The sequence below is a fragment of the Abramis brama genome (genome assembly GCF_963993115.1).
Source record: "Abramis brama genome assembly, chromosome: 19".
NCBI classification, from domain to species: Eukaryota; Metazoa; Chordata; class Actinopteri; order Cypriniformes; family Leuciscidae; genus Abramis; species Abramis brama.
In genome coordinates, this window is record NC_139981.1 from 26452407 (window position 1) to 26480375 (window position 27969).

At 39.4% G+C, this 27969-nt stretch overlaps 1 protein-coding gene across 1 annotated transcript in view; it reads right to left on the reverse strand.

Moving 5' to 3' along the window:
* Positions 1-844: 844 nt before the first annotated feature.
* The window catches only part of agpat5 (1-acylglycerol-3-phosphate O-acyltransferase 5 (lysophosphatidic acid acyltransferase, epsilon)), a 98163-nt gene continuing 71038 nt past the window's right edge, over positions 845-27969 (reverse strand). The window contains exons 7-9 of the mRNA XM_084093104.1: positions 18617-18740; positions 2030-3338; positions 845-1358 (exon numbers count right to left, since the gene is read on the reverse strand). Coding sequence (XP_083949230.1) covers positions 3113-3338; positions 18617-18740 — 350 coding nt within the window. The 3' untranslated portion in view covers positions 845-1358; positions 2030-3112. The remainder of the gene's footprint in view (positions 1359-2029; positions 3339-18616; positions 18741-27969) is intronic.

A 27969-nucleotide genomic window follows, 5' to 3' on the forward strand; every position in this document is an offset into this window, starting at 1 on the left:
TTATGAGCTCCATACAGGGTTGGCTTTGCCTTAATTGGTTTGGGCTTGAAAAAAAGAATCAGTTTATTAAAGACGCCAGTGCAGTTTTCGGTCCAGTTGTGGGGGGTGGGGGTAACAACAAAAGCCTTGAGCCATTTATTGACTGAAACCAGACCAACATTAATGGGAAGAAAGCCCAACCATTACTTTTCACCATAGGTCACCATGTTTTCAATTTCAAACATATCTGAAACCAATCTGACAATACAGAAATATGAACCACAAATTAAAATTCCCAGCACAACATTGTCAACACAACAAGGACAAGCATAACACTGCTTACACGTTGATTAACATGAATAGACAGAATTTCTAATGTAAAAATACCTCATTGGATACATCTATAGATAATGGTGCATACTTTTGGAAAATGACAGAAAAGGAAAGACAAGAATTATGAAAGCAATTAACCCTTTACTGTAAACGTGAATTAACCAATCTGTATCTAAATTGAATGAAAAAATAAAAGTGCCTTTAGGTAATCATTAGTTTAGGCAAAGGCATCAAGCTACATATTAGCTTAACCCCTCCCAAATAACCCATTTTTTTCTTCTAAATAACCAATACATTTTTTGTAAGTTTTGTAAGATCTTGAAACACCCTAACTGAGATTGTTTTATTGAAAAATATGGCTCTGATTAAATGTAGATGCTTAAAAATGTTTATACACTAAGATTTGGAAGAGTAGTTTGACTGTAGTTTAACTACTTTAAAATATGTAGGCTTGTAGATGTAACCTTGCAAACTACAGTTTTAAAATAGCTTCCCCAACACTTTTTCTGTTTTTCTAGGTTTTTCTGTTTTTCTCTGTAATTGTGGGAACCCAGCTGTGATTAGGGTTTTGTCAGCAAGCACTCGGGTTAAAGTTTAGGATTATACATTTATACTGAAGGCATTTGTGCTATTGACTAAGTAAGATTCCCATACTCTCCAATGATTCAAGTTCATTTCCCATTAAAATATTTGTAGATTATGGACTTCAATGATAATCACATTATGAACTATGGGTAAGTGCAATCAGCAGCAAGTCAATAAATCTTTTTAATGTGGGAGCCTACATTTTTAGATCTTTAGATCTAAAGGGACTCAAAGGCTTTCAGTAGGGGAAGTCCTGTTAAAGCTCTGGCAAAACATATGGTCCACTATAACTAAAAAGCTTTAGTAGCACCTTTTTTTCTTTTTCTTTTAGGTATTGTAAAATAGTCAAATCAATAGTATTTCACTTAAAGGACAAGTTCGATATTTTACACTTAAAGCCCTGGTTTCAGATCGTTTCTGATGAAATAGAACGGTTAAGATTGAAATTTGGACACATGCTGCTGGCCCGAGAATTTCCGGTTTCTGTGGTAGCACCCCCCCACCTCCACAATGGTTGCATAGGTGCACTGGAACAATCCTTCCTAAAACGTATTAAACTTTCGTTTACAAAGACGTGAAACTCACCGAGTGGTCAGGGTTGTTGCTTTCCAACAGGTTTTATCGTAGTTTTTGTCCAACTCCATTGACTTGTATTGGATGTGCTGTGAGGTACGGTATTACTCCGCCGCCGGAAACGGAAATGGGGTTGTTTGTGGGCTGGAGTGTCTATTATTCAAGCTCTCAACGGAAGAATGTACGGGTGTGAGGCATTTGGAAAAATAGGTCCACAGTTTTACAACGAATGGTAAAACACCTGTTGGAAAGCATCTTTTGCAGCGATTTTTGTGTGAGCATATCAGTGAACACCCCTGACCACTCGGTGAGTTTCACGTCTTTGTAAACGAAAGTTTAATGCGTTTTAGGAAGGATTGTTCCAGTGCACCTATGCAGCCATTGTGGAGGTGGAGGTGGGGGTGGGGGGGTTCTGCTACCACAGAAACCGAAAATTCTCGGGCCAGCAGCATGTGTCCAAATTTCAATCTTAACTGTTCTATTTCATCAGAAACGATCTGAAAACAGGGCTTTAAGTGTAAAATACTGAACTTGTCCTTTAAATTAAATATGCTGCTACTAATAAAATCACCAAGCTTTAAAATACAATTTGAAGGAATTTGCAAGGTTAGGTCAGTCATATAATTGTTGAATTTTTATATTAAAATCAACCACTGAACTGTGAAACTCCTTGACAAATGTCTCAGATTTCTCATCATGTGGACCAAATTATTGCTGTTGATTAAATTATGGAAAAAAACATTGAAAAGGGCTATGTGGAGACTCTTCAAAGAAAGAAAGTGACATGTTTGGAATTTTAATTTTTGACAGAACTATATTTAATACCCCTGCAACCAGCAAGTTTGGCAACTATCTTTGAAATATTTAGCAATAGTGCAAACAATTACAATAAAAAGCCCATATCTGACAAACTTTTTAGATATCTTAAATGAAATAGAAAGATAACTGATGTGAAACACATACAACCAAAACCCAACGCATAAATAAATGCATTAAGTACAATCAAAATCAGCACAAAATAATAAAATACTCAAAGTTCTCAAGAACATCAAGAAAGGTGAAAAACAGACTCTGTAAACAACTGTCATTATAAACCATTCATAATATTCAGAACCACAAAAAAAAAAAGAAAAGAAAAAAAAAAGTCTTCCATACTGAAAATTTAAAATGGTTAAATGACAAAAAAAGTTTCAAAACTGCTACCCAACCTTAATACAAAATGTTATCTCTGTTATCTATTTGTGCATTTCAGATTACAGTTAAGCTCAGATGGAACAGAAACCTTCACATTGGGTCTACATCGCAAGCGAATGATGCAATGCAACAAAACTGAAACATTCTCATTTTAAATTTAAACATCTGTCCACAGTGCTGCAAGTATGTTGACAACTGGAATGTTTTCGTTTTTTTGCATCTCATTGCTTGTTTGCAGTGTAGACAACGTACAGTTTAACTTGAAAGTTAGGAGTGTAAAAAAACAAATGACAAACAGTAAATAAGCCTCTTGGTTACTGGTACTCTAAGAGAAAAAAAGTAACTGATGAGAAATAAAGAATATTATCCAGCGATGAAACCTAAAAGTGTCTGTGTTGATATGGGCAGTTAGGATGGACGTTTATTTTTATTTTTATATATGGCTACCTTATGGACTTACTTTTACCCACACCCATCCAATCAGTGTCCCATAGAGCCAGGTATTGAGATAGAGTTTTCTACCTGACTCTGTTAACAGCATTGGTAAAGTGAGACCACCCAAAATCAGCAGAGAAGGCAATGTCTTTGTAAGACTAAGAGGTGACTTTCGACCTTCTCCAGGGAACCTGCACTTTTTCTCAGGGTCTTCAGACTCATAGAAAGTGGTAAGAAGCCTAAACAGAGAGAGTAACACATTAGTAACACATGCTTTGAACATTTACTTTGATGCAACTAGATTAACGGGAGTGACATGACTTATTTTAAAAGTCTAGCATTTCTTGTACGCCAAACCAAACAGCAATGTAGCGTGATGAACGGCAACATTGTGCAGATTACAACATGACAAAAATAGCAGTTTTACAGATGATAAAACTGAGGAAATATCCCAACACACTCTCCTAAAATATTTCTGTACTACTTTAAAGTACAGTAGGTAGTCAACCAAAAGCTCGATGGTGTTTTAAGCCCCCAATGGCTCCTTAGAGGCAGCTAACCCTACCCTCAACCTTAAACCTACCCATCCCCTCGCTGCCTGGAAGGCGCCGTTGGGGGCATAAAACACCAAACACCCAACCAAAATGCCAATGTCTCACAATTCTTCTGGCAGGATCATTTTATTTGTTAAATACAACCCAGTCACAACTGAAAATACCAAGTCACTACCAGGTGGCTGGAATTTGACATTTTAATTTCTAAATAAAGAAAAAACTATTTAAAAATTACTAGTAGTAATAATAATAATATTATAGCATTATAACATTTAATGTCTGTAGTAGCAGATTAATTATTGTTGCACGCAACTCAGGAACAACTGATGACGGGCATGGTTTGATCTTTGGTTGACCAATCAGCGGAAAAGTGCATCTCATTCCTGCCCACATGTAGAGATAGAATATTTAAGCTGTTTATTAATTTTCTACCCCTGAACATTGATTATAAGGTCAACATTTTCCAAACATATAAGATGTTTTTGAACATAGCAAACCATATAAAGATGTTTTTGTCTTTCATAAAGGAAACCGTAGCTTAATCTGTGATAATCACATTTTTGTGCTTAGCTTTGAACAGTTATCTGCAGCCTTTTTAATGCTCAAGTTGGATCAACATCGGAAAAATGGAAGGAATAAAGTAATCACGCAATTCTTCTGGCGGGATCATTTTATTAAGCAAAATATTACCATTCACTGATGGTCGCACTCAGTCACCTTTATATTTTTGGTCTAAACGCAACTGCTCTCGTGTTTTGCCGCAGGAAAGCAAATGCAAGTAAATTTTCTATCATCTTTGCAGGACTGTGATATGAAGAGTGTACAAAGTAACATTTTAGCATTTTAGTACATACTACAACGTGAAAACTGTGTTTTCAGATTTTTCCACTTTGAAACATTTTTAAAAAGCTTCATTTTAGTTAATAAAAACGCCATCTCAGTGTGGAAGGACGGCCAAAACAGAAATGAAAAAGATGCATTTTTTAACTAAAACGTATTAGTGTGGACAATGCCTGAATACCATCAAAGGAGTTGTTTTTCGGTTTTAACCAAGCCCTAACACATCAGGTGTAACGATAACCAGCTGGAGTGCCCTTGAAAGCCTCCAGAGGGCACTCCACACCAGACTATCATGTATCACTCACAAACTACATTTCCCATAACTCACTGCCTGGACTCATCACTGATCACATTCACCTGTACCTAATTCTCTGATTGCATTCACCTGTGTCTTATCCTGTTAGTTTGTCTATTTATACCATGTTCATTCGTTCACTCACCGCGAAGTCTTGTTGTACTGTTAGTCTGCAATTCCGAGCATTTTCCCTGGTTTCATGTCTCTTGGTTTTTGGATATCTTGCCCTGTTCCCTGGATTACTCTCTTGCCTCTGGTCCCTGCCTGTTTTGTTTGTTTGTTTGTTTGTTTCTTTGTTTGGACTGCCTATCTGTGTATGACCCTTGCCTGTTCATTGGATTACGCCTCTGGATTGCCCTCAAATAAAGCTGCATTTGGATCTAACCCTTCGTGTCTCCGCGCAGTTCGTAACAGAAGACTTCGCCACACCCAGATCCAGCAGCTATGACCTCCAGGAATCCAGCAGTACAGATCTCGCCTGATCTTCCCAGCATGAGCCGGGAGTTCGCTGGACAGATTGCGGCCTTGGCCCTGGATAGCCTCGATCTGTTCCAGTACACCTGGGGGTTTGTTCCTCTCGCTGCCTCTTGCTCTCTGGGTGACGAGGCAATTAAGTTGTGTTACCGGCTGGGAGCTAAGGAGGTCGACCCGAGGGAGCTCCCCGATCTCTCTGGTCTGGATTGGAGAGAGGCACTCTCCAGATGTCTGGAGAACTTCCTTCCGTGGCACCCCCGTCCAGCCGAGCCTGCACTTCACGCCAGATCTGCCGAAGCCAAGACAGCAAGCGACATGCCCGCCAAGCTAGAGTCTTCACCGCTGGTCCCGTCCAGCACAGAGCCCTCTTCACCGCTGGTCCCGTCCAGCACAGAGCCCTCTTCACTGCTGGTCCCATCCAGCACAGAGCCCTCTTCACCGCTGGTCCCGTCCAGCACAGAGCCTTCACTGCTGGTCCCGTCCAGCACAAAGCCTTCACTGCTGGTCCCGTCCAGCTCAGAGCCCTCTTCGCCGCTGGTCCCGCCCAGCTCAGAGCCCTCTTCGCCGCTGGTTCTGTCCAGCTCAAAGCCGCCTTCATCGCTGGTCCTAACCAGCTCAGAGTCCTCTTCGCCGCTGGTCCTACCCAGCTCAAAGCCCTCGCCGCCGCTGGTCCCGTCAAGCTCAGAGTGCGCTTCTGCTGATCCAGAGACTGTTCACGTCGCTTCTGCTGATCCAGAGACTGTTCACGTTGCTTCTGCTGATCCAGAGACTGTTCACGTCGCTTCTGCTGATCCAGAGACTGTTCATGTCGCTTCTGCTGATGCAGAGACTGTTCACGTCGCTTCTGCTGATCCAGAGACTGTTCACGTCGCTTCTGCTGATCCAGAGACTGTTCACGTCACTTCTGCCGATCCAGAGAGTGAGCTTCACGTCACTTCTGCTGATCCAGAGACTGTTCACGTCACTTCTGCCGATCCAGAGACTGAGCTTCATGTCACTTCTGCCGATCCAGAGACTGAGCTTCACGTCACGTCCGCCCGTCAAGTGTCTCGTCCCGCCGAGACTGAATCTGTTCCTGAGCCTGAAACTGATCTGGATACTGAGCTTGAATCTGTTCCTCTTCCTCTTTCAACGCCTGTGTCTTTGGACAAGATGGCCGAATCCACGCCTGTGTCTTTGGACAAGATGGCCGACTCCACGCCTGTGTCTTCGGACAAGATGGCCGACTCCACGCCTGTGTCTTCGGACAAGATGGCCGAATCCACGCCTGTGTCTTTGGACAAGATGGCCGACTCCATGCCTGTGTCTTTGGACATGATGACCGACTCCACGCCTGTGTCTTCGGACAAGATGGCCGACTCCACGCCTGTGTCTTCGGACAAGATGGCCGACTCCACGCCTGTGTCTTCGGACAAGATGGCCGAAACCACGCCTGTGTCTTCGGACAAGATGGCCACCGCCGAACCAGTGTCTCCGGACAAGATGGTCTCCGCTGAGCCGGTGTCTGGTCCTGAGCCGGTGTCTGTTCCAGTTCCTGAGCCAGAGCCATTGCCTTTGTCTGTGTCTGTTCCAGTTCCTGAGCCAGAGCCAGTGTCTGTGTCTGTTCCTGAACCTGAGTCGGTGGTGCCGGTTCCAGTGCCAGTTCCGGTGGTGCCAGTTCCAGTTCCTGAGCCGTTGGTGTCTGTTCCAGTTCCTCCGCCGTGGTCGCCCGAGGGGTCTTCACCGCCGTGGTCGCCCGAGGGGTCTTCACCGCCGTGGCCGCCCGAGGGGTCTTCACCGCCGTGGCTGCCCGAGGGAAAGTCTCCGCTCTGGCCGCCCGATGAACTGTTGTCTCTGCCTTGGTCGTCCGATGGACTGTTGACTCCGCCCTGGCCGCCCGAGGGAAAGTCTCCGCCCAGGCCACCTGAATGGTCGTCTATGCCCTGGCCGCCTGAAGGTTCGTCTCCTCCCTGGCCGCCTGAATGGTCGTCTCCTCCCTGGCCGCCTGAAGGTTCCTCTCCTCCCTGGCCGCCTGAAGGGTTGTCTCCGCCCTGGTCGCCTGCACAGCCTGCTCCGCCCTGGTCGCCTGCACAGCCTGCTCCGCCCTGGTCGCCTGCACAGCCTGCTCCGCCCTGGTCGCCTGCACAGCCTGCTCCGCCCTGGTCGCCTGCACAGCCTGCTCCGCCCTGGTCGCCTGCACAGCCTGCTCCGCCCTGGTCGCCTGCACAGCCTGATCCGCCCTGGTCGCCTGCACAGCCTGATCCGCCCTGGTCGCCTGCACAGCCTGATCCGCCCTGGCCTCCCATCCTGCTGCAGTATCCAGGTCCTCTGCCGCTCCACGGGCCTGGCCCTCCATCCCGCCCCCAGGTCCACCTCCGCTCCACCTCCCTCCTGGACAGTTTAGGAGCGTCTGGAATCCGCTCCTTAAAGGGGGGGCTATGTAACGATAACCAGCTGGAGTGCCCTTGAAAGCCTCCAGAGGGCACTCCACACCAGACTATCATGTATCACTCACAAACTACATTTCCCATAACTCACTGCCTGGACTCATCACTGATCACATTCACCTGTACCTAATTCTCTGATTGCATTCACCTGTGTCTTATCCTGTTAGTTTGTCTATTTATGACATGTTCATTCGTTCACTCACCGCGAAGTCTTGTTGTACTGTTAGTCTGCAATTCCGAGCATTTTCCCTGGTTTCATGTCTCTTGGTTTTTGGATATCTTGCCCTGTTCCCTGGATTACTCTCTTGCCTCTGGTCCCTGCCTGTTTTGTTTGTTTGTTTGTTTCTTTGTTTGGACTGCCTATCTGTGTATGACCCTTGCCTGTTCATTGGATTACGCCTCTGGATTGCCCTCAAATAAAGCTGCATTTGGATCTAACCCTTCGTGTCTCCGCGCAGTTCGTAACATCAGGGAAGGGGATAAGAAGCTTCTAAAATGTTTGAATGTACCCTCTCTGTCTTTCTTACAGAGCTCTGTATGTTTGATTGACCTTCTTGCAAGAATAAAAAGCTTATAAAAGACATCATTATTATTAAAGTTTATTTTTTCCACAATCAACATAAAAAGCATAAGCTGAATTGTTGCTTTTTTTTAATTTTTATTTTTTTAAATGAAACAGGTGCTGTTTTCAAATTTTTCTGCTTTCAATATTAAATTAAAAGAAAGAATGATACGAGGATTATACTGTTGATTAAAACATTCCTTCCTTTTTTTGTTAGTATTAATTCGTTCCTATGATTTAACAAAAAATAAAAATAAAAGTAGTAATGATATAGCCATGATATATTTATGTGATTTGTGCAGAAAGAGTTTTGGTGAGATACTGTGTCTGTCCCATCATGCAGAATAAGAGTTCATCTGATGTAATGCTCTGCAAATTAGTTACAATAACGTTTCTTCATACTGTTTGGCTGTTGCATATATTTCGTCAATATACATCTCGTATAGAGCACAACAGCACACTTCTCGGGTCAGCGTCAGAGCGATCCTAGCATTGTTTCCTGATAACAGTGGAAAGAACTTAAAATACTCCGTCATTTTTGTTCATAGAGATAAGAATAAGACATCATTCAAAACTGTAAAGGACTACTTTTATTTGTACACACTCACAATAAAAACTGAAACGTGTTACAAAAATGAACCGAAACTCAGACATGAAAAAAAAAAAGTCTATAGAAAGCTTGAAATGTCTACATCATTTTCTGATAATTTAATCCATATGAAACTAATAAGAGGTACAGTCTGAGCTCATTATCATACGTGAAGCACGGCTATGGTAATGATCCATGTGAACATGTAAACATCACCTCCATAAAACTAAGCAACTAGCTTCATCAGGTTATATACTTTTCATGTTTTTTGGAATAAACTCAGGCTGAGAGGAATAAGCCTTGAATTTAACTGAGTAAGAACGTGATGCAACATGCGGCTTGATTAAGTGGAGGATAGACTATAATTTCTGATTAGTTAAAGTGCTATTTTTACTTAAACCTGTACACTGTTTACTAGTTGGGCTTTTCCAAAACTATATCCTACATTGAAGATGCAGGACGTTAAATGATCTGTAATAACGACAGTAAAGGCATTGATATGATCTCGCTTCAGTTCATAATTCCAAGTAGACTACACCCAAATTAGACTTTAAGACCATAAAAAAGTGGACTAATTATTACGATGAATGGGTTTTTTAATGGGTTTTTCCTCATGAAACACAACTCATGTTATTATTTAAAAAATTTATTCTGCTTGTAGTAGCAGCGAGTGAAAACGTTGCATCTGAGGCCCTGTTTACACCTGGTATTAAGTTACATTTTGGTCGATCAGATCACAAGTGGACGATGAAATACAGGTGTAAACGGTGTAAAACATTTTGAACTTGTCCACTTTCGAACACTTCCAGAGGTAGTCGAAAGCACATTCGACCAGGTTGGTCGAACAGCGCAAAAAACAGCCTACTCTCCACCTACCGACTAAATTTAAACTTTTGGAGGGATTTAAACTTTGTCAGCTGAAGACAAAAGTTTGGTTTTGTAGATTTGAAAATCATGCTTTTCCCATTATTGTTGAATCACAGAAGCTACACCAGTTACTTTTGCCAAGAGATTTCTAATTTATTATTTTTATACATGTGTCAGACATACGAGAGAAACAGGCTTAGAAGAATAAGGCTACAGGCGAGGTGGTCTTCATTCCAAATTTCTCTGTTCCCCATTTCTCTACTCCCTCACCCCATCATGCCAGCTGTAATGGTTTCTCTGTGTTTCTCCAGCCTCACCCCCTCATGCCTCTATGTTTCTCTGAGTCAGTACAGTAAGATTGAGCTTATATACACCACTGAGGGATTTACAACTTCCTTGTAAGGTAGAAAAACATGTTGCTTATGTTTAAAATGGAACGTATACATCATGCTTAAACATGGCACAATCCACTTTCCATATTAAGAAACTATCCCTCGGTGTATAAATTTGTGGTACATTTGCATCAGTCAAAACATTCCTTTCCTTGTAAAGAATATGCCAACTTTTTATGTACACATTTGAAGTTTCATCGTCAGTGGAACGTTACATTGCACATACTTCAATGTTTATCTTGCTCCCAGCTCCTCTCCCTCTTTCTCTGCTCAGCATACATGTATAAACACAGGGGCGGTTCTAGAGGCAGGGCCACAGGCCCTGGCCCCTGCTTAAATCTGATTGGCCCCTGTTAGGTGTGGGGGAAAAAATCGATTCGTAGATGCATCGCGATTCGGACGTGGACGATTCTGAATCGATTCACAAATGTCAAAAATCGATTTTCTAAAAAATATATATATATTTTTTCCTAATAACGTAATATTGACGGAACGCAAAAGGCGGAACTCTAAAGCGGACGTGCAGTGCGCAGACAGTCTGTGGCGTGCACAACAGAGACGTGCACATAACAGAGACGCATGATGGCTGAGCGCCAAATTCGAACGGCACCCTCTTCGTTAAAAGCTAACGTATGGAAAATTGGCAATTTCATTATCTATTTAGTATTTTTTGTATGAGAGCTGCTTTCTGTATTGTTTAGTTTTCACATCAATATACTGTAAACCGATCTGTTATACATACGTTATACTGCCCTGCAATATGTGCAATGCCAGTCACAAAAAGTTACATTTTGACTGTGCTCTCTGCAGATGTTCATTCACTTTTTTTGTATAAGCTGTTTTTGATTGTGGCATACAGCAAACACTTCAAGTCATAACTCTTTATTATTTAGTTGTGAATAAGAGCGGCTTTGTATGTTACTAATTATTCAGAATATGCATAAGTCCACAAGCATTATGTTTGTATGAGAGCTGCTGGTACATAATTATATATTTTTGAATGAAAACTGTTTGTGAATTTGCTACAACAAAATGTTTTTTTTTGTCTGAAGGATTATATTGCTCATTGGAAATAACAAGAGGATGTTGGTTAGAAGTCTATTATTAAATGCTAGAGATTCAGAATATGCTGAAGTTTGTATTAATTTACTACAAGTATGCTGCTAGTACAGGCACACATTTATTTTCCTGTTGGTTCTTTGCAATGTTGGGACAAATGCTGGCAAATGTAACCTTACAGTTGACTTGCCAAATCACTTCCTTGCGGTACTCCATATGTGCTCCCGTGATATCTGTCATTCCTATGCAACCATGAACTGCGCTCTCCATGATGACCAGGAAGTATCGGTAACACTTTATAATAACGTTCAGTTGTAAGTCATTTATAAGTGGTTAGTTAATGATGAACTAATCATTTACAAAACGTTCATAAATGATTAGCAAGTGATATACTAACATTTTATGCATGTTTTGTAAATTCCATTACAAGTAATTTAAAAGTGATTAGTAAATTATTAATTATTTATGAAACATGACTATGCGTTCATAAATGATTAATAAGTGATATGTTAATTATTGTATGTATGTTTTGTAGATTCAGTTATACGTCATTTACAATTGATTAGTTAATGATTAACTAATCATTTACAAAACATGAATATGTGTTTCACAAATGTTTAATAAATTATGTTGTTTTTTTTTGTATGCATGTAGCAATTAAAGGGTGCAGAAAGTGTTGTAAATGCCTTGTATACACGTACAGATAATTTGTAACAGGTAAGTAACAATGTTCAACACAATGATGTGTAAACGCATGAATAAATCATTTACAACACTTTCTGCATCCCCTAATCTAAAGTGTAAACTATTCATCACTTGTAAATGTGTTACACATCATTCGTAGATAAGATTCGTTGATCTTATGCCTTATTGATTCTTGAAGTGGTAATCTACGAATGATATGTAACACATTTACAAGTGATGAATAGTTTACACTTTAGATTAGGGGATGCAGAAAGTGTTGTAAATGATTTATTCGTGCGTTTACACATCATCTATAACAGGTGTTGAACACTGTAGTGTGTACTGCAGTGTAAGTGCTGACTGGTGAGGGTATAGACAGCTGTCTTCTCTGAAACACATGGAGTCTTTAACCACCTGATATGAGCAAAACATACAAAAAATTGTAACAATTTATTAAACATTTATGAAACGCATAGTCATGTTTTGTAAATGATTAGTGAATCATTAAAGGTATTGTAGGTAGGATTTTTATAAAAAACTTTTTTTCCAAATTTGTTTAAACTTTATTTATATATCAAAACATAATTAAAATGTAAGTACTCTGAAAAAGAAAGTATAAAAATCGAGTGTCTGTAGACCTCTCACGACCGTTTTAAAGACAGCTCATTATTTCCATTCACTCCACCCCCTCCCTTCTGGGCTCCTTCCAAAGCCACGCCCCCAAAACACATGAACGCGCGACGCCGACCGCTGAGCTGAAGACGCATTATTTACCTGAGACGAGCGGAGAGGAAGGAGCGCAGTGCATGTAGTGACATCATGCCAGAATCACATGTAATAAAAAAAATCTAACTTTATCATTATGAAGATAAACAAATAAGATGTATTTTAGTACTCACTATCAAGCTAGCATATTGATATTGGTAAAGTTTAAAATATATATTTTTTGATTCGCTAACGAGCTAGTTATCTATAAGGCAAAGCTAAAAACAGGTTGCATGATACACGTTTTTCCATTACCATCATTTACACTGTGATGAAGATGAATTTCGTGTAAGATTCATAACATATATGGTGTTCTGCATGTAAGAGTTTCCATGATGAAAGCATTGTTGACTCTGATGAGGACTACACTCCAGAGACAAGTACCGCATCGTCAGCTCGAGGACAGGTCCGGGGTCGAGGGCGAAGCAGAGGAGGTCGTGCAAGAGGCCGTGCAACTAGGGTCCGAGGATATTGACGCGTTTTATTCAAAGACTTTTTGTTCATTACCTTTTCTAGTACTGTCTTCCTTTTTTGCCTTGTTTGCCTTCGCTAACTGCATATGCCGGTAATGTGAATTTTTGATTGCTCTTTCTCTGCCATTGTTTTGCTATTCCTAGGTTCCGTGCCTCTTGAATTCCTCAAATCAAACGGGTGCGCGCGCATATGGGCAGATCCTGTGTGGCAAAAGGGTGGTTGCCATGGTTGCGAGAGAGTGACAGTCGCCTAAGCCAATCCTTTGTTTCGTCCCGAATGGAAATAATGAGCTGTGTTTAATACAGATTAAACGGTCTAGAGTCACTCGATTTTTATACTCTTTTTTATCAGAGTACTTACATTTTAACTATGCATTGATATATATAAAAAGTTTAAACAAATTTGGAAAAAAGTTTTTTATAACAATCCTACCTACACTAGGATTGTTATAAAACACTTTATACACTTTACACTTTATACACTGTTGAGAAACACTATAACACTATAACACTTTATACACCTACACTTTAACTAATCAAATGTAAATGACTTATAACTGAATCTACAAAACATACATAAAATAATGAACATATCACTTATTAATCATTTATGAATGCATAGTCATGTTTTGTAAATGATTAGTTCATCATTAACTAACCACTTATAAATGACTTACAACTGTACAGCTATGATCAGCTGTTCGGCCAAGATTTCGATGTTGTTATGGAAAGGTCGAAGCTGATCGGTTGGTTATCATCACATGACCCACGGTGAGCTTGCGACATTCTGAAAAGTTGAGATGTTTTCATCTTGCCGTGGCATAGGCACACCTGGAAAAACGAGCTCGCCACAATACATGCGTGTCGTGACCGTGTTGCTTCTATTATGAGCGCGCCTACATTTGAAATAACGAATTTGCACGGGCATTTAGGAGAGTATTGCAAGATGCTGCTCACATTAACCTTACTTTCTAAAAAAAAAAATTACAATCATGATTTTTCCTGAAAAATTATGTTATAATTATAGGCCTAAATACCTTGGTATCAGGTATTCATCGATGGTATAATTAATACAACTAAAATTCATTTGGTTTGTCATGATTGATTTTGTTCATAATCAGTAAAATAAAACAAAAATCTTCTAACAAGAATAAACACATGAACAATTAAATTATTGCTGTATTATTAATTTTGAAACTATCCCAGCAGCGTTTCACGCTCATATTCTGTAATCACATTTAGGTATATTAATTCCGCCGTCACATCACATAATTAAATTATCCACCAAATTGTCATTTTCTCCTTAGAGTAAATTACTTGAACAAAGAAAACATTTTGGCATTAGGCATTGGCATTAGTTAATGCCTAAAAATGTAAGAGTTTTACCTTATAAATAGAATTTAGTTTAATTAATTTTAAAATTCGTCACCGGAGTGAATGGTAACATGATTTTTTGAAAATATATAAGTGGTTCTTAAGTCAATACTTTTTTAATGGCCTGTCAACTTTACATTCCTCTGCTGCGTTATTCTAGTCAGCGCTGGATTCTAGCCACCATCGGATTGTTTGTCAGTGCGAAACACATTTTTGTGCACGTGAATGCTAATTCTTGTCAGCACTGGATTTTAGTCATTCTATGACTGGAAAAATAATAGTCGTTGCAAAAGAAACAATACATAGCTTACATGTCGCATTAAACTGGCAGATTTTAGAATGATGTAGGGCAGGCAATTATTTTGCAAGTAATTACGTTTAATCTTGTCTTGCCTGGATCTTTGATGTAAACTCGTGAAAGCCCCCCAAGAACACCTGAACCGCCGGTACCGCCACTGTTGAGAAACACTACAGTAGAGTTTAGGTCCTCCGCACAGTAATATAAGTAACACACCTAGTAACAGAAGGGTTTGCTGAATTATGCATTTGAAGAACCAATCATATTGTAGGAAAATTATGTAATGAATCATGTCACCTTTGCCATGCTCCTATTCTATAAAAACTGTTGTATTCTTTTTGCTGATGGGATTCTCTCTGAAATTAGTCTGAGATCCTCCGGCCGTGATTAAAGCACATTCGAAGGCATTGTCTGGAGTCTGTCTAGTTAATGCTGGTTAGTGGAACACTAGAGACCTTATTCCCAAGTGATAGTGTTCAAAAAGGAACGAGACGTCGTTCGACTCAGTGTGAAACTCTTAGGCAGGGTTAGATTGCGGTCAGGTAACTATAATTCTTAGGCATTTTATGCGGTCAGAATAGCTAACTCTTAAGCGTCAACCAATACGGTCAGATGTGAATTCACCAGAGTATAATTTTATAAAGGGTCGACTGTAGACGCCCCACGTAAACTTAAGTCAGGTGCGTAGGGGAAAATCTACCACAGGGACACTTAATATTCAACAATATTACTGATCTGACGCGGTTGTATAAGAACTGAACTGAGCTGGACGATGACAATTTTTTGCAGAACTGCTTTATAGATGAAATGAACTAATTTAATAATTGAAGATCTTTACAACAGAACTGAATCAACTCTGAACTGACTTCAGCTGAACCACAGCCAAAATGCATAATTTCTGTTATCATTGTAAAGCTCCTTTGAAACTTTCGGCATTTTATAAAGTGCTACATAAGTAAAGGTGACTTGACTCTGCCCAATTTGGGTAAGCTTTTCTTGACAATTTGGGTGCATTTAGTAATGACATGATACACAGTGTAATGTGCTATTAACTTGCAAAGGTAAGCCTTTTTTTTTTTTTTTTTTACTGAACTTGATGTACAGTATTGCACAATACAGATTAATAAAGTTCTATTGAACCTTCTTTCCCATTCCTGTAAGCGTTTCTCTGCAGTTTTAAAGGAGCGTAAATATGACACTGGATCTGACACACAAAGCCTCTATAAACAATTTCTTTTTTTTCCAGTACATTGTTTTTGTGGACTATGTAGGAGCCATTTATTTGCCTTATTTGAAGGAAAATTGTGTTAATCTTTGTTTTCTTGAGAAGTGCACCCTCTGCAGGACAGGAGAAGCTTAAAGGCCTAAGCGTGGCTTGTAGGAGTGTGGCCTGCTGGGAGCACACGGTCTTTAGACCTTGCCTTGTTTGTTTGCCAGCAAAAGTTGTTTTGATTTCATTAAGTTTGCATGACCTTTTCTCAGTTTACATCCGTTTATTTTCTGTAATCAAGTTTATAATAAACAACAAGAAAAGCATATGCAACTTGGGCCTCATTTAAACTGCAGGTCTTGATGCCCAATTCTGATTTGTTACCTTTATCTGATTTTTTCGATCGTCCGTTTACACGTTCTTTCAATTGTGACCCATATCCGATTCATGTGTTTACACTTGCCATACTATCTGAAACATTGCGCATGCTTAAAGTGGGTTCTTGCACAGATGGACAAACGTGAAATATGCTTGATGCAAGCTTTGCGATATATCTGCGATATATGATTTTGCAGATGCGCGTCGGAGTTGCTCTTGTCATTAAACCGCGGAGATAGCCTAATGCCTCAGAAAATCCGATCTGCCTGTTTACATGACAGTCGCATTGGCACATATCTGATTTATATCTGATTTATTTCCACATATGAATGAGGCCTGAAACCGATCTGGAAATATCCGAATGCATGCGTTTTTTTCCTGTTTACACTGTCATAGGACACATCCGATCTGTGTCACATGTGAGCGAAAAATCGGAATTGGGTCACATTTCACTGACAGTATAAACGAGGCCTTGGTGGACAATGAATTTTTAAGACAAAGGAAGTGTCTAACCCCACAGCAGACCCAAGTGACTAACGGGCCAACTTGATTAAGGATAGTCACTATAGACCAGGGCTATTCAATTAGTTTCATTCGAGGGCCGCATTATCAAATCGAAAAGTTGAAGTGGGCCGGTGGGTTGGTTTGGGGGTTTATCTTATTTATTGAAACATAACAGTTTCAATAAATAAGTTAAAGTAACCCTAAAAAAGTGTGGTATTTACTTGGAAATGTGGTACCCAACAGTAGCCTATGCAAATATATAAAACCATAATAAATAAAAAAAACTTGATAATTTACAGCTGTGTACAACTATTTTCCTTGGAACAAATAAATTATTTATACAAACTTATAGCTGTTGGTGAGAAATAATAATTATTTTATTTATAATTGTTATGCTTAAATGAAAATATTCTGACAGTGAGACTTGTTAACCACAGGCTACTCACTCCCAATGTATAAAAAATGCCTAAACAAGTTAAAGACTATAGGCACCTTTACAAAGAAACTGACATAATTTCATAACAAGCATTAATTATATATTCCTCTATCCACCTAATAAAACTATTGCAATATAAATCACTATATTTACTATTATACTATATAATATTATAGTATATATATATATATTTACTATATTTATTTATTACTACATAGTATTCAATATAAATATTGCACATTTCTGCCCAACCATGGTAAATTACTACAGTACATTCATGATAAATGTTTGTAAGGGTGAATAGGGGATTTAAAGTCTTCTAATTTCGTTCATGCCACAATGTTTCTCCTGCTTTCCTCATCAGTCTTGTTGGGAATGTTGAGGCTGTTTCATCCGATTTAATACTAGTTAAACCATCGAGTGATTTGTGGTTTGTAACAGAGAGGTTTCTGTCGAACTGAAACGCTTCCCACTGGTTTTCGCAACGGTGTTTAATAATATAGTGTCCGGGACCGGGAGTAAACGCAACTCCGTGCTGGGCCGTGTTGAAACAACTAGTGAAACAACTGAAAACAGCGCTATTTGTTGTTATACTGTACTGAACGAGAAACCACTTCAGATGATTCAGTGACGGAGCGGTCCGAATTAATCCGAATAGTTTTAGACCGTTATGCAAGCGCGTTTAGAATCGAACCAAAATAATGATTCATTCACGAATGATTGGTAGCCTATCGCTGGTTCAGTCGACATAAATTCGGGACACATATAATAACTGCAGAAATAGTCGCACGTAAAACGTTTCTCAGGTCAATCGGAGCGAGTATCAAACTGAATTAGCCGCACCGCCAGGAAAAGAGGAGGAGGGAGGTTGGTGCTGTCGGGCCGCATGGAGATGATTGGCGGGCCGCATTTGGCCCGCGGGCCGCCAATTGAATAGCCCTGCTATAGACTAACTGATAAGAAACTGGGACTATCAGACAATCCATGTTATAAGACATATTTGAAAGAAATATGCAACAGAAATGTTAATTACTTAGGTGGAAGGGATTTAGACCGTACAGACGATGGACTGGGTAAACTAATCAGAAGAGATAGCCGTTTCAATGATGCCATCTGTATATGTAGCTTTTAGCTGTAACTCTTGCAAACTACAGTTTCAAAATAACCTCCCAAACACTTTTTCTGACCAATGAATTTCCAGGACCTTTCCAAGTTTTCCATGATATTGGGAACCCTGCTGTGATCAGTGATTGTCAACATACCATAAACAAAATAAATAAGTGTTCAGTTATGTAGCTGGTGACTGTGATGGACTAGGGGCTATTTTGCATACTCACTTGTCTTTGATTTCAAATCTTTCATGTAGCCACCTGCGGAAGAAGATGGGCTCTGCAGGAATTTCCCTTATGTCCACACGGTTGAAGTGGATGTGCACCCTGGGGCATTCCTTGCACAGGAACTCTATACACAGAAACTGAATTAGAAACGAAAGGCAGACAACAAACAGAATATGACAACCTAGGGCTGGGCGATATATCGATATAAAACATATATCGATATATTTTTAAATGTGATATGGAATTAGACCATATCGCATATCTCAATATAGTTCAAATTTGTGCTGTGATCCTTGCTCCAAGCAAGCTGCTGACCCGGAGCTCTCTGCACTGCTCCCCGCGCCCCGGCCACCGCCCCTCCTTTTCCACTCTGCGTGCGTGTTTAGAGCATGTTATGTTATGAGAGGCGAATCATGACTACTTCAGAAAACCCAGCACAATAGGAACTACCAGGCAGTGACATAAGTGTACGCTGAAATAAAGTCTTTCACCTCAGAAAAACAGACTTTCTTGTCCTGTCAGCCGCAATACTGTACTCGTAGCGCACACTCATCAATTGCACGCGCAAATGCGGCGGGGCGCGCTGTGTATCGCCTCACTGTATATAAAGTGCAAAAGAAACTACGAGCATGCAACGCCGTTACGTTGTAAATTACACGAAATAAAAGTAATGCAGCTATGATTTTCATTCTATTCACCAGGAGCAGTTTCCATGTTTCATTAACAGTTCTTGTTAGTATTGTGTATTCACCATGGTAACTGTCATTTCCATATTACCCCAAAATGCCACTTTATTTTTCTTTGTTTGGGTCTGCTACAATTTATGTGAATGTTAAGTAAAGGGGGACAGTACTTTTTGTGTAAACAAAAGTTTTTAAACAAATTTTGTGTAAACACGAGTTATAATTTGCCTAATATATATATATATATATATATATATATATATATATATATATATATATATATATATATATATATATTTATTTATTTATTTATTTAACAAAAATATATATCTGTTCACAATTTAGCATCTTTAATGTATTTTCATCATGTTGAAAAAGTTTGGTGGGAATAAAATAAACCACTTAAGAGGAGTGGGTAAAAAATCAGAGACTTATTTTGCAAAGAAATCCACATTCAAACCAAAATGTCTGACTTCCTGTTGCTCGGAGCTAATGACTGTAAATTAGAAAGTTGTCCGGCTCGATGAGACCAATATACGTATTGATTTTTTAAACTGTAGGTAAAACTAACCCCCCCACTTTTGTCAAAAGCATTTTGAAAGTGACACTTCCTGCTGCCAGTTGGTGGTGCTATAACTTTGATTAACAATAGTTACATCCATCTGATCGGCCTCTTGCAACGAACATACTGCTGAAGTTTCATCAAGATCAGTTAATGTATGCAGAAGTTATAACACTTTGTGTTTCTCTTTTCTCGCCATAAATTTGTTTCCTCGCCACGACCAAACCGTTCGAGATATCAAAAATCCGTCCGCAATTTAGCATCCTCAATGTCTTGACTTCATGCACACCGAGTTTGGAGGCGAATGGATGAATTTCCTAGGAGGAGTACATCAAATTCCACAGCATGCGTTTTCCAAACAACCCATAATAGCCGACTTCCTGTTGGGCTGACGTAAAACTTAGAGCACGAAAGTTGTTCGACCCGATAAGATCTATATGTGTACCGAGTTTCATATTAATTCATGCAAGCGTGTTTGGTATATGGACCAAGTTTTCGGACCGCACTCGGACCCCATTCAAGGGGGCGCTGTCGAGCCCCCCTGCCACGCCCAGGTACCATCTTCAGCCCGGCCCTAATGGCCGCAGCTTCTGACCTGTGTGCAAAGTTTCATGAGTTTTTGAGCACGTTAAGGGCCCCAAAAGCCCCCGAAACCTTGAACAACAATAATAATAATAATAATAATAAAATATAGCTGCGAGCAGCGATTACGGGCCCAAGCCGGTGGCACCGCAACCCCGGTGCCTTTAGTTACCTAAAGGCACCGGGGTGGCGGTACCGCCGGCTTTGGCCCTCCATCGCTGCTCGCAGCTATATTTATATATATATATATATATATATATATATATATATATATATATATATATATATATATATATATATATATATATATACACATACATACATACACACACATACATATATATGTATGTATATATATATATATATATATATATATATATATATATATATATATATATATATATATATATATATTATTGTTCAAAAGTTTGGGGTCAGTAAGATTTTTAATGTTTTTAGGAGAAGTCTCTTCTGCTCACCAAGGCTGCATTTATTGATTAAAAATACAAACAAAAACAGTAATATTGTGAAATATTATTCCAATTTAAAACAGCTGTTTTCAATTTTAAAATATTTTACATAGTAATTCATTTCTGTGATCAAAGTTGAGTTTTCAGCATCATTACTCCAGTCTTCAGTGTCACATGATCCTTCAGAAATCATACTAATATGATGATTGATGCTCAATAAATATTCATTATTATTTTCAATGTTGAAAACAGTTGTGTACAGATTTTTTTTTTTTCAAAATGCTTTGATGAATGTAAAGTTCAAAAGAACAGCATATATTTCAAATATATATATTTTTAACATTATAAATGTCTTTACTGTAACTGTTGATCAGTTTAACTCATCCTTCATAAATAAAAGTACTGATTTATTTTATTTCTTTCCCCCAAAAATAAAATTTTAATTATTACTAACCACAAACTTTTGAGCGGTAGTGTTTAACGTTACAAAAGCTTTAGATTTCAGATAAATGCTGTTCTTTTGAACTTTCTATTCATCAAAGACTGTACACAACTGTTTTCGACATTTAAAATAATAATGAATGTTTCTTGAGTATCAATCATCATATTAGAATAATTTCTGAAGGATCATGTGACAGTGACGACTGGAGTAATGATGCTGAAAACTCAGCTTTGATCACAGGAATAAATAACAGTTTAAAATATATTAAAATAGAAAGCAGCTGTTTTAAATTGGAATACTATTTTACAATATTACTGTTTTTGTTTGTATTTTTAATCAAATAAATGCAGCCTTGGTGAGCAGAAGAAACTTCTCTGTTATGTGCGCGCCACAGACTGCACGCACGTCCGCTTAGAGTTCCGCCTTTTGCCTTCCGTCAATATTACGTTATTAGAAAAATATTTTTTTAGAGAATCGATTTTTTGACATTTGTGAATCGATTCAGAATCGTCCACGTCCGCATCGCGATGCATCTAAGAATCAATTTTTTCTCCCACCCCTAGATTTCATACAACAGGTTAATAAACAGTTACAATTAAGTCACTTACATTTTAGATGCAATGTTGACTGTTTTTGTTCTGTTTCAGCAGCGAAAATAGTTAAACAAAGATCACGGCAGAACCATCACGCATCACGTGTTTTCTCATAACTGAACGATTCAGCATTTTTAACGAATCGGTTGACTCAAAGATTGAATGATCAATCCATAAACATCTGTCTTAATCATGATCGACTCATTCGAACGAATCGTTTGAACGAATGAATCAATGACTCGCTTATTAAGATGGATGCCTGGCGACACCTAATGGCGGTTTAGTGTTGTTTAAAAGCATCATTCTTTCCCACATGTGTGTGATTTGTGTGTGCAACATTATTATTATTTTTCTTTCACTATTATATTAGCGATTTAAAAGCACCCACTCGTGTCACACGTCGATTAACCGGTGGGAAAATATCCTCAGACACATACCTAATAAATGTATATTTAAATACAATATTGGCCTACCTGGTAAAAAGTTTTATATACTATTTTGATGTCCTTTTGGACACAAGAGGGCAGTATAGCCCTATGTTTGCTTTTTTGTTGAACCAAATAGCACTAAATAGCCTGTTTTTAACTTTTTCATTCTTCTTGAATTGCAAAAACAGAATAAAATGGGTTTAGTTGTGATATTTGTATACTTTTATATAGAAATAAATGGTATATAATTACATTTTTAGAAGATTTTTACTTTAATCCCTCGCCATAGCAAAACCGTTTGAGATATTTATCCATTCACAATTTAGCATATTTAATGTAGTTTCATCATGTTGAAAAAGTTTGGTACGAATAAAATAAATAGTTTAAGAGGAGTGGCTAAAAATTCAGAGGCTGATTTTGCAAAAAAATTCACATTCAGACCAAAATATCTGACTTCCTGATGGCCAGAGCTATTGAATGTAAATTAGAAAGTTGTCCGGCTTGATGAGAACAATATAGAAACTATTTTTTCTTTACTGTAGTTAAAAGTAACCCCCCCACTTTTGTCAAAAGCATGTTGAAAGTGACACACTTCCTGCTGCCAGTTGGTGGCGCTATAACTTTGACTCACAATAGCTACATCCATCTGATCGGCCTCTTACCATGAACACACTGCTGAAGTTTCATCAAGATCAGTTAATGTATGCAGAAGTTATTCCACTTCCGTGTTTCTCTTTTCTCGCCATAAATTCGATTCCTCGCCACAGCCAAACCGTTCGAGATATCAAAAATCCGTCCGCAATTTAGCATCCTCAAAGTCTTGACTACATGCACACCGAGTTTGAAGGGGACACGGTGAATTTTCTAGGAGGAGTATTTCACATTCCACAGCAAGCGTTTTCCAAACAACCCATAATAGCCGACTTCCTGTTGGGCTGGCGTAAAACTTGACCGGGGTAAAGTTGTTCGGCCCGATGAGATCTATATGTGTACCGAGTTTCATATTAATTCATGCGAGCGTGTTTGATATATGGATCAAGTTTTAGAACCCCGTTCAAGGGGGCGCTGTTGAGCCCCCCAGCCACGCCCGGGTACCAGCTTCAGCCCGGCCCTGATGGCCGTGGGTTCTGACCTGTGTGCAAAGTTTCAAGAGTTTTTGAGCACGTTAAGGACCCCAAAAGCCCCTGAAACCTTGATTAACAATATAAAAGCAATAGTCAAATCCCCCCCTCCCCTCACACACACACAGACACAGAGAGAGGGAGAGAAAATTCTTCAGAAAATCCACATTCAAACCAAAATATCTCTCTTCCTGTTGGTCGGAGATGGTTCATGTAAATTAGAAAGTTGTCCGTCTTGATGAGAACAATACACATACCAAGTTTTGTGATTCTAGGAAAAACTAAACCCCCATTTTTGACTAAAGGTGGCGCTACTGAGCCATTCCACCACCCCCGTTTCTGAAACTTTGCACATGTCTACTGGCTAATAAATGTGATGTGTCTGTTGAGTTTCATGCAATTTCAAGTATGTTAAGAGTCTCAAAAGCATCAAAAAAGAATATTAAAGTTTGATGCGTTGCCACGGCAACAGTATCTAAGATATCAATAATCCTTTCACAGGTTTACATCTGCCGTGTGTCTACATTGTACACATAAAGTTTGAAGCAAATCGGGTAAAAATAAGACACTGATTTCAAAGCATTTTGAAAGTGATGTACTTCCTGCTGCCTGTTGGTGGCGCTATAACTTTGACTCACAATAGCCACATCTGTGCGATCGGCCTCTTACAACGAACACACTGCTGAAGTTTCATCAAGATCAGTTAATGTATGCAGAAGTTATAACACACTTCCTGTTTCATTTTTTCGCCATAAATTTGTTTCCTCGCCACGGCCAAACCGTTCGAGATATCAAAAATCCGTCCGCAATTTAGCATCCTCAATGTCTTGACTTCATGCACACCGAGTTTGGAGGCGAATCGATGAATTCCCTAGGAGGAGTACATTAAATTCCACAGCATGCGTTTCCAAACAACGCTAAATAGCCAACTTCCTGTTTGGCTGGCGTAAAACTTAGAGCACGAAAGTTGTTCGGCCGGATGAGATCTATATGTGTACCGAGTTTCATATTATTACATGCAAGCGTGTTTGATTTATGGACACGTGTTCGGATCCCGTTCCAGGGGGCGCTGTCGAGCCCCCCTGCCACGCCCGGGTACCAGCTTCAGTCCGGCCCTGATGGCCGCGGGTTCTGACGTGTGTGCAAAATTTCAAGAGTTTTCGAGCATGTTAAGAGCCCCAAAAGTGCCCGAAAGGTTGACAAAATAATAATAATAATAATAATTAAAGCTGCAAGCAGCGATGAAAGGGCCCTCGCACCCGTGCCATCAACACTCGGTGGCTTTAGGAAGACAGAGCATGGTTGGGAAATGTACATTTAAGGAGGTATATATAGTAAGAGTATGTCAAAGTCAGTTACAAAATGTTTTGTATAATGGTGATAATAGCATGCTTCATGACTCAGCTAAGTGTTGCTAGCATGTTTAGTCTGTTTCTAGCATGCTTAGTACACAATAATTATGTGGTTAGTACTGCATTACTGTGTTAACCATGTCAGTTTCTGTTGCCAGTAGGTGGCGTTATGACTATAACTGAATATGAGCATGGATGTGTGTTCAGGACAGAACTCTTATCAAACGTGTGAAGTTTGGTGCAAATTGGACATTGCCTTCTTGAGTAACAACAAAGTCATGTTTCATTGAATTAACATTCTTTAGCACTTAGCTAAGCATTGTTAGCATGTTTTAACATGTTTCTAGCATGTTTAGAACTCAATGGCATTTTTAACATGTTGCTAGAACGGCATCAACGTGTTAAACATGTCACTTCCTGTTGCCAGTAGGTGGCGCTATTACTATAACTGAACATTCTCATGTAGATGTGTTCAGGCCATGATTCTTATCAAAAGTGTGAAGTTTGGGGCAGATTGGACATTCCATGCCTGAGTTACAGCAAATTCATATTTAATTGCAGTAATATCATTCTTTAGCACTTAGCTAAGTGTTTGCTAGTATGTTTTAGCATGTCTCTAGTATGTTGGTAGGATGTTTAGCACCTACTGGCATTTTTTTATATGTTATTAGGAGTCAAGAACAGTGTTAAACGTCACTTCCTGTTGCCAGCAGGTGGCGCTATGACTATAACTAAATATGAGCATGGACATGTGTTCAAGAGATAACTCTTATCAAACGTGTGAAGTTTGGGGTAGATTGTACATTGCCTTCTTGAGTAACAACAAAGTCCTGTTTCATTGAATTAGCATGCTTTAGCACTTAGCTAAGTATTGCTAGCATGTTTTAACATGTTTCTAGCATGTTTAGAACTCAATGGCATTTTTAACATGTTGCTAGAACGGCATCAACGTGTTAAACATGTCACTTCCTGTTGCCAGTAGGTGGCGCTATTACTGTAACTGAATTTGAGCATAGACATGTGTTCAGGCCATGATTCTTATCAAACGTGTGAAGTTTGGGGCAGATTGGACATTCCGTGCCTGAGTTACAGCAAATTCCTATTTAATTGCAGTAATAGCATGCTTTAGCACTTAGCTAAGTGTTTGCTAGCATGTTTCTAGTATGTTGATAACCTGTTTAGCACTTGCTGGCTCTTTTTTATATGTTATTAGGAGACCACAACACTGTTAAACATGTCACTTCCTGTTGACAGCAGGTGGCGCTATTACTATAACTGAATATTCTCATGTAGATGTGTTCAGGCCATGACTCTTATCAAACGTGTGAAGTTTGGGGCAGATTGGACATTCCATGCCTGTGTTACAGCAAATTCCTATTAAATTGCAGCAATAGCATGCTTTAGCACTTAGCTAAGTGTTTGCTAGCATGTTTTAGCATGTTTCTAGTATGTTGTTAGCATGTTTAGCACTTGCTGGCACTTTTTTATATGTTTTTATATGTCCACAACAGTCTTTAACATGTCACTTCCTGTTGCCAGCAGGTGGCACTATGACTGTAACTGAATATGAGCATGGTCATGTGTTCAGGACAGAATGTTTATTAAAAGTGTGAAGGTTGCCGCAGATTGGACATTGCCTTCTTGAGTAACAACAACATCCTGTTTCATTGAATTAGCATGCTTTAGCACTTAGCTAAGTATTGCTAGCATGTTTTAACATGTTTCTAGCATGTTTAGAAGTCAATGGCATTTTTAACATGTTGCTAGAATGGCATCAACGTGTTAAACATGACACTTCCTGTTACCAGTAGGTGGCGCTATTACTATAACTGAATATTCTCATGTAGATGTGTTCAGGACAGAACGCTTATCAAAAGTGTGAAGTTTGGGGCAGATTGGACATTCCATGCCTGAGTTACAGCAAATTCCTATTTAATTGCAATAATAGCATGCTTTAGCACTTAGCTAAGAGTTTGCTAGCATGTTTTAGCATGCTTCTAGTATGTTGTTAGCATGTTTAGCACTTGCTGGCACTTTTTTATATGTTATTAGGAGTCCATAACAGTGTTAAACATGTCACTTCCTGTTGCCAGCAGGTGGCGCTATGACTATAACTGAATATGAGCATGGTCATGTGTTCAGGACAGAACTCTTATCAAACGTGTGAAGTTTGGGGCAGATTGGACATTCCATGCCTGAGTTACAGCAACTTCCTGTTTCATGGCGAAACATCGAAATTTGTCAGGCCGCCGAGGACCCGCCCTTCGACGAAAACTCAAGATCTTCGCAATTTAACGTCGCAAAGGCCTTAAGATTACACTCACCAAATTTGAAGATGATCAGATTAAAACTGTAGGAGGAGTTCGTTAAAGTATGAGGCCTGAAAATGGCAAAAACTGCACAAAAATCTGAGAGGAAGTTCAAAATGGCTGACTTCCTGTTGTGTTTAGGGCTACGCTCCAAGAGACTTTTTGGTAGGTATTAGGTCATTACATGTACAGTGAGGAAAATAAGTATTTGAACACCCTGCTATTTTGCAAGTTCTCCCACTTAGAAATCATGGAGGGGTCTGAAATTGTCATCGTAGGTGCATGTCCACTGTGAGAGGCATAATCTAAAAAAAAAAATCCAGAAATCACAATGTATGATTTTTTAACTATTTATTTGTATGATACAGCTGCAAATAAGTATTTGAACACCTGAGAAAATCAATGTTAATATTTGGTACAGTAGCCTTTGTTTGCAATTACAGAGGTCAAACGTTTCCTGTAGTTTTTCACCAGGTTTGCACACACTGCAGGAGGGATTTTGGCCCACTCCTCCACACAGATCTTCTCTAGATCAGTCAGGTTTCTGGGCTGTCGCTGAGAGCTCCCTCCAAAGATTCTCTATTGGGTTTAGGTCTGGAGACTGGCTAGGCCACGCCAGAACCTTGATATGCTTCTTACAGAGCCACTCCTTGGTTATCCTGGCTGTGTGCTTCGGGTCATTGTCATGTTGGAAGACCCAGCCTCGACCCATCTTCAATGCTCTAAATGAGGGAAGGAGGTTGTTCCCCAAAATCTTGCAATACATGGCCCCGGTCATCCTCTCCTTAATACAGTGCAGTCGCCCTGTCCC